This window comes from Lolium rigidum, chromosome 1 (assembly GCF_022539505.1).
Source record: "Lolium rigidum isolate FL_2022 chromosome 1, APGP_CSIRO_Lrig_0.1, whole genome shotgun sequence".
Lineage (NCBI taxonomy): Eukaryota > Viridiplantae > Streptophyta > Magnoliopsida > Poales > Poaceae > Lolium > Lolium rigidum.
Window position 1 is genome coordinate 122679243 of NC_061508.1, and position 7090 is coordinate 122686332.

The 7090-nt window shown below is 41.9% G+C and overlaps 2 protein-coding genes across 2 annotated transcripts; both read right to left on the minus strand.

The window, feature by feature from the left end:
- Positions 1-696: 696 nt before the first annotated feature.
- On the minus strand, positions 697-3313 carry LOC124681544 (IMPACT family member in pol 5'region-like). Its single transcript, XM_047216449.1, has 7 exons — positions 3041-3313; positions 2525-2566; positions 2322-2437; positions 1973-2078; positions 1827-1880; positions 1219-1443; positions 697-1078 (listed from the first exon to the last, which is right to left on the minus strand). Exons 1-6 carry the CDS (start codon positions 3311-3313, stop codon positions 1288-1290), a joined length of 747 nt encoding a protein of 248 aa, XP_047072405.1. The 3' UTR covers positions 697-1078; positions 1219-1287.
- Positions 3314-3671: 358 nt separating this feature from the next.
- Positions 3672-6517, minus strand: LOC124681555 (ATP synthase subunit d, mitochondrial-like). The gene is made up of 5 exons (XM_047216453.1): positions 6315-6517; positions 5244-5325; positions 4334-4398; positions 4090-4176; positions 3672-3974 (listed from the first exon to the last, which is right to left on the minus strand). The coding sequence occupies exons 1-5, from the start codon at positions 6477-6479 to the stop codon at positions 3873-3875; spliced, it is 501 nt and encodes a 166-aa protein (XP_047072409.1). The 5' UTR covers positions 6480-6517; the 3' UTR covers positions 3672-3872.
- Positions 6518-7090: the final 573 nt, after the last annotated feature.

Below are 7090 nucleotides of genomic sequence, written 5' to 3' on the forward strand. Positions count from 1 at the left end.
GTCAATACATACAGCGTTGCCAAATACACAAAGGGAATACAATACACATACAGCCAATGCCAACACTACATAAATACAAACACACATATACACATTATACATATAAATATAATTAGTATATAACATATTAAATAGCTACGTCGTGCACAATGGCTAGTCATTGGCACGGCTGTATGGCCAGCCACGCCGTCACCACAATGGGGCCAGCCAGCCATTGCCCGGCCGCCTGCTGTGGCAGTGGTATGTCCGGCTAAACAATGCCATGGCTAGCCACAGCTGGCTAATGGCTGGTCGGCCTACAGCATGGTTACATAATGGGCACAGCAGGTCACACGTCAAATGTGGTCACCACCGTCACGCTGTCAAATGGCCCCTTCCACAACAAGGCACTGGTTGGCTATAATCAGGGGCTCGCTGTCATTAAGGCCGTGGTTATTAAATACCACACACAATACGCCGTCACAATAACAGCTGGCTATATGACATACGTTATAGATGTTCAACCTACAATGCTCTTCTCTCATTCATAGAAATGCAATATAGCATTTTCCTCCAACAAAGTAAAATAAAGAAAGCATGGTACTCCCTCCATCTCACGAAACTTGTCTGAGATTTGTCAAAATTTGGATGTATCTAGATACAGGGAGTATTAACAAAATAAATATCAACAAGAAGCCGGCACACCAAGGTGCAATCTACCAAGACGTGCTACTGCTTACACAGCAAGTATAGCTACATGTAAGCTTCAATGTATCTGAACTAATCCTCTGGGACTCATATGAGAAATAATAAAACATCAAACAAGCGCAACAATGCAACCCAACACTCCTGGATGTCCAGATCATGAGAACAGTAAAGGGAAAAATAACAAGGCATCGAACTATAAAATGCGAAAGAATGACTATCCATCAAAGCTGACGCATTGAAGTAAGTGATAGATACATCATGTGAAGCTACTATTTCTATACTGTTGGGAGATGAACAATCACCTCTTTGAAGTAGCACTTGCAGCTTATATATGACACTACAGTATGGATCTGGAATTGCTGTCAGACTAGGGAGTGAAAACTTCTGGTGCCTACATGCCAAATGAACAATAAGTTACAACGATTCCGGGACAATATAGCCATAAGAAAATCAAAGAAGAATTAAAGACTTGGAACAATATAGCTCGTACAGGCGATTTATCATAGCAATAAAAAATATATCGACACTTACCCTCAACAAACTGAAGCTGTACTAGCTGCAAGCACGAGCTGAACAATTATCGTATCCCCTCCTTGCCGCTTACAGTAATAGTTCAATTTTCCTGCTGCAAGCTGAATTCACTGCGCTTCCTAGACTCTCAATTTTTTCATATTCCACTTTGAACATGACGACAACTGTACCATCTTTGCCGGTGTCATAGTCTTGTTTAATATCTTCAGCTTGGAAATGCTGCAGCTGTTCAAAGATTCAACTCAGTCATGCTTAGGCTTCAGCGAATTATAACCATGTTGAAGGTACATGAATAATCTGAAAGTGCTAGCCTGAAATTAAATGTACCAATTACACTGATATCAATCAACCAAACATATGGCATATCAAACAGTTCGGTTTACTGTGGGTCTGTGATATCTCCATTTTGTTGCATGTATGTATGTAACACTCAAAGTAGATAAACCAAGCTTAGAATTCTCAACATAAGTGTTTCTAGCCAACAAGAGTAAGCTGACACACTATAAATGTAACATGATATATCACGTATATTTATAATTATACTTTAATTAATCAGCTAATAATAAGCATGGCATCTCCAGTACTACTAGTTTGCATATGTTCATTACCTGATGATAGACTGTGCCCAAGAGATCAAATGGTACTTCCATGCCCACATGAGCCTGAAATGAAAATAGCCAGCAAGTGAGAACTATTCACACCATTATTGGACGAATCAGGCAAGAGCAGATGGAAAATAGTTAATCTTGACCACCTTGGGTTTCACAAGACAAGTAGGAGCATCTTTAAGGCATTCAGAAGCAGTCCCACCATAAGCTCTCACCAGTCCGCCGGTTCCCAATTTTATGCCTCCGAAGTATCTGGTTCCAATGTTTAAGGGAGCGAATTAATGTAATGAGGTGATCGCATGAACCGTGAATCTCACAAAAAAGGTGTAGCGAACACAGATCACTTTCTAAAATCTGATTTCCACAGTTCACTTAACTTATACAGAGTTAAATACTAACAAATTGGCAAAATTATTAGCCATGACAAAACCGGAAAAACTATTAGTCATGAAAAAATTCATGAAAATGAAGAGCGTTACTTCACAAAACAGTTACCTAATTACAACTACCATGACCCTATCAAGGCCAGACGAAACGATGGCAGAGTATATTGGCTTCCCAGCTGTGCTTGAAGGTTCGCCGTCATCGTTGAAACGGAGTTGCTCTCCCACCTAAATATGCATGAATGCAAGACCAACTCATCGTTAATAACCATAGACATGAGCCATGGATAGCAAGCTTTATATAAAACTGCGAACCTTATATGCCCAGCAATTATGGGTGGCACGCGGATCCTTGACCTGTAACACAAAACCATTTAGACCTGGTCAACAGGGCACATTAAAATTCTAATTTCGGGATGGATAAGTTTGCTAGTATGATCCAAAAATACATTCACCAGTATAAAGTTGCAAGGCTAAGACTGCATATACAGCAAGTAACATTTCTGACGCAATGCTTGTAAATCCTAGCAAAGAATCATCTCATTTGAAGCAATAGACAGTTCCACATATATCAACCCTTCAGAAATTCATCAGCATAACAAGGATAACCTAGAGGAACATAATAACACGATTAACAATTCAGGCGTGGAGGACACGCTTTAAGAGTTAAACTACCGAGTTCTCTGATGGAGCATTTGATTGGGTTACACATCATCGTCTGATGAAACAGGTAGAGAGAAGTGGCACATGCTCTACATGAGCCTGCTGCTGCACCTAGAGATAAGGATTCAGGCCTTGCTAGAAAATAAACAGCGTGTGAGGGAGGCTGACCTCGTTGAGGAAGGACATGGCGGCGCGCTCGTTGGGGACGGATGCGGCGATTGCGATGAACTTGCTGCGCTTGATCTCGCGCTCGCAGCGGACGCGCCCCACGAGCGTCGTGTACGGAGAGGGGGCCGACGACGTGGAGGAGGATGACGACATGGCGCGCGCGGAGTCGACGGCGGCGGCCGAGCTTCGGCAGGAGTAGCTCCGGTGGACTGCGGCCGCGGGGAGCAGGAGGGGAATGGAGCGAAGGCGTGGGGCAACGCGCACGGCCGCCATCGCGGGGCGCCGTGGGTGAGTGGAAACCCGTGGGTGCGCTGCCGTGTAGCGGCAGGACTCGATCAAGCTGGGCCTAGATATGGCATGTGGCCCAGCCCAGATACGTCCAGTATGAACGGGCAGATCTAGTGATGGGCCGAGCTCGTCTGTGTATACGCGCATAAACATTTACTCTACTAGCAGTACATTCCGCTTTAAAAAAACAAACTACCAGTACAGAAGATGCACACATTCCGAAAAAATCGCACAACATCAACTTTCAACATGCCTTGCGCAAAACAACATCAACGTTCAACACCCTGTTAAAATCAACATTAAACAACTCAGAACAAAAGAAGCCGTAGAACTGCACAAACAATGAGCTATAAGAACAGAGAACATGATCTTCACCCAGATATAATGACAGCATTCAAAATGACGAGGTCCACCACACAGTTCGAACCAGCTCTGCGGACCTCATCTACATGTCACGGGATGGGGAAGTGAAATTCATTTATACATATGCTGGGACACGGCAAATTATTGGTTCTTCAAAGAAAAAGAGAAGTTAGGGTCTGGTTCAGTATCCCCAGTAATCGTTGCGGATTTCATCATCGAACTTCTTCTTGAGTTCAGGATGCTTCTCAAAGTATTCATCTGCTGTCATTGTGCTGATCTTTTTCTGCGCGAATAAAAAATATGTTATAAGGTTGATGGAAGTATGTTCCAAAACAGGAATCTAAATGCAATTTTTTTTTCAAATAATGGACTTCAGTTCCTGTAAAGATCCTCCTCACCTTCATCTCCTTGAGTTCAACAATCTCCTTATCTATCCTCTCCGACTCTTTCAGGGAGATTTTCTCTGCCTCTTTCAGTTCAACAACCTACACATGATGAGAAATAAAATAAAGGGATAAAAGGCACGTAAATATCTGAAGTGGGTAGTGGCAGCTTGCAGGGAAAATAATGCCCCTGTGCAGCCAAGCTGGTAATAAAATCAACTTGTGAAGAAAAAGCATAACAAGAGCGATAGTTCCTTACTAGAGCATCAAACTTTGGCTTGTATTCAGGAGTCACAGTGTCAACATACTTGGGGATCTCGATGCCTGCAGTTAGGTTATGTTCAGTATCTCAGTAAGTAGATCGAACAAAAATATGTATGTTCATGCCATCTCAATTGCATAAAATTTGAGCTGCACTGTCTAGTTCATATTGATGTGATTACCATATATTTTTATGAATATCGTGAGTGAACCCTTCTACCAAATGAATATATGTAGCCTAACAAGCACGTGCCCTATAGGTAAGAACCAGGTAGTACCATATTACAGTGCAGCATAGAGTATATTAATTCAGACACCAGACCAGCTTTACTTGATCCTTCTTAAGAAGTCAGCTGATCAGTGGCAAGGAAGGAATAACAACTAGTGAGCAACATAGTAATAACTAATAAAATGTAGAACATACTAATCACAAAAGGAGTTTCAAAGGCCTAAATGGGACATCAAGCATGAGCATGAGAGTATCCTAGTCGAACAACTGTAAGACGCACAAATTGATAAACCTGACAAATGTCCACATGCCAACATCAATGCAGTTTTAGATAGACCCTTTCACCCACCAGAAATTATCGCTAATCAACTAACATAATGATGAATTGAGAGCTTCAACTACAAAGAAGCATCATATGAGCTACACTTTACATCACCTTCAACTAAGTTAATATTTAAAACCCATAGTAGCCTAGAAGGAAATTAAAAGTCACATCAAGTAAATCACAGCAGGACAAGTTGTGTTGTCCATCACTTAAAATGTTCAACATTGCTTGGGAGATACAAAAATAAGTAGAAAAAAAATTCCTCAACGGCGCCAGAAACAAATATCGTATGAGATCAAATAAAACTCTTGTTTCTAGAAATGCAAATTAGGATTCTAGAAACATGATGCTTACTGTCATAAGCTTGTTTGTACATGTCGACCACTTTAGATCCGATTCCTTTTCTGTAGTACTCCCAGTCAATTGGTTGAGGTTCCTTCAATAACACAACAAATACAGTTTACTGATAGCACATCTATCTAGCCTACAAATTTACAACGAGCGAAAATACAGCTATAGGTCTCTCTGAGGCTATATTGAAACGTCTGCAAGATTTTCAAGATAGAAGAAAGGAAAGGAATATGACTATAAGCATTTAAGATGACAGGGAGTGGTACTTAATCCACCACATACTAATCATGTTCCAGGTGAAGCCTGTTTCCTATTAAGTCACTGAGACATGTCAGTTTTGCACTATAAAAGAAAAACCTCATGAGAATTCTTCAAGAAGGAAAATGCTTGGTTGTATCCAAAACAAAATAGAACTGTCATTTACTGTGGTCAATATATCACTATTATGAGAGCAGTTCTCAAATGGCTGCATAAATACATAAACTATTCTATTAGTCACAAGAATGGCATTGAATAACTGATGGATCGCCAGGTTTGTCACCAAGGGATTGAACACAAGTTGACTACACACAAGATACGACATGTAATGACTCTGCTGAATCTGTATATTTATGAGCGAAAATAATAAACACAATCAAATTTTCACGATTTACCAACACATAACAAATGGCAACCCAATAAAACATGTTAAAGCCCGACGCTCATCTGGAAACACTAGCATAACGGCTTGCAAAACAAAAACGATAATGACCACCGAGCAGGAATGCAGCATAATATTGCTACATCTCAACCAACGGCCCATCCACAAGCTATTCAATACGCCAAAACGTAACTCGATTATATCAGCAGCACAGGAACTACAGAATCCCCAACAAAGTGAATTTGTTCTATTGGCAATTCATCCTGAAATTCCTACACTACACATAATGCTATTGAAAGGATCGGATCCCAGGGTCAAAAAAAAAAAGGATCGGATCCTACGGTAAGGACGACGAGAAGACCTGGAAGAGGGGCGGGCAGATCTGGGAGCCCTAGGTCAAATCAGGCGGGGCGAGAAGGCGAAGGGAGGGATACCTGCGAGTACTTGGTCTGGAGCTGGTGGTTGACGTCCTCAAAGGTGCGGCGGAGCGTGGCGAACTCCTTGCGCGCCTCATCGGAGACGAGCACCTTGGCCATTCCGTCCCAGTCGATCGCCCTCCCGGCCTTCACAGCCACATCGGCGACCTTCTTCCCGCTCATATTCGCCGGCCTGTGGCCTCAGTCACGTCGCCGAGCCTTCTGCCTCGCCGCCACCGCCGCGCTGTACTACTCGGACAGCACAGGAGAAATGGGAAAATGGGGGGTGGAGGCCGGAGGGGATGGCTTGGCATTACTACGGGATTTTCACAAAAATAACCCTCTGGTAAAAGTATTACACGAAATAACCTGGCGAAACTATTTTAGTCCGCCAACCGTTTTGTGTGGGGCTTGTCTGAGCGGCATCACACTTCACTATGTGACGCTTACACGAACGGCACCTGCAGCTGCCACCACCGTGGAAGGCATGTGTGACGTCTAAACCATAGATGACACACTATTCTTTATATATAGTGTTTGTCTAGAGTTGGTAAAATATTATGATAGCTTAGCTAGATAAAACATTTGCAGTTGAATCTTAAGTTTAAGTTTAAACCTCCACACCACCTAATTTTATTTTTATTTTTAAGAATTATGCTAGACATTGTAGTATGTTCCAAAACATGGAACACATCCTCATATTGTTTTTTAAATATTGTATCATATTTTTCCCTTAAAAGCACCTAAATAAGAAAGAAAATCGGAGGATGTATGCTTATCATAATATCTCACTT

Excerpts from the sequence above, each read along its gene's own strand:
- LOC124681544 (XM_047216449.1), bottom strand. The coding sequence starts at position 3,313 with ATGGCGGCCGTGCGCGTTGCCCCACGCCTTCGCTCCATTCCCCTCCTG. Across the intron at positions 2,567-3,040 it reads CCATGTCCTTCCTCAACGAG|GTCAAGGATCCGCGTGCCAC; the intron begins GTCAGCCTCCCT and ends TTTGTGTTACAG. Across the intron at positions 2,079-2,321 it reads GTCATGGTAGTTGTAATTAG|ATACTTCGGAGGCATAAAAT; the intron begins GTAACTGTTTTG and ends CATTGGAACCAG.
- LOC124681555 (XM_047216453.1), bottom strand. The coding sequence starts at position 6,479 with ATGAGCGGGAAGAAGGTCGCCGATGTGGCTGTGAAGGCCGGGAGGGCG. Across the intron at positions 5,326-6,314 it reads TCCAGACCAAGTACTCGCAG|GAACCTCAACCAATTGACTG; the intron begins GTATCCCTCCCT and ends GTGTTATTGAAG. Across the intron at positions 4,177-4,333 it reads AGCCAAAGTTTGATGCTCTA|GTTGTTGAACTGAAAGAGGC; the intron begins GTAAGGAACTAT and ends CATCATGTGTAG.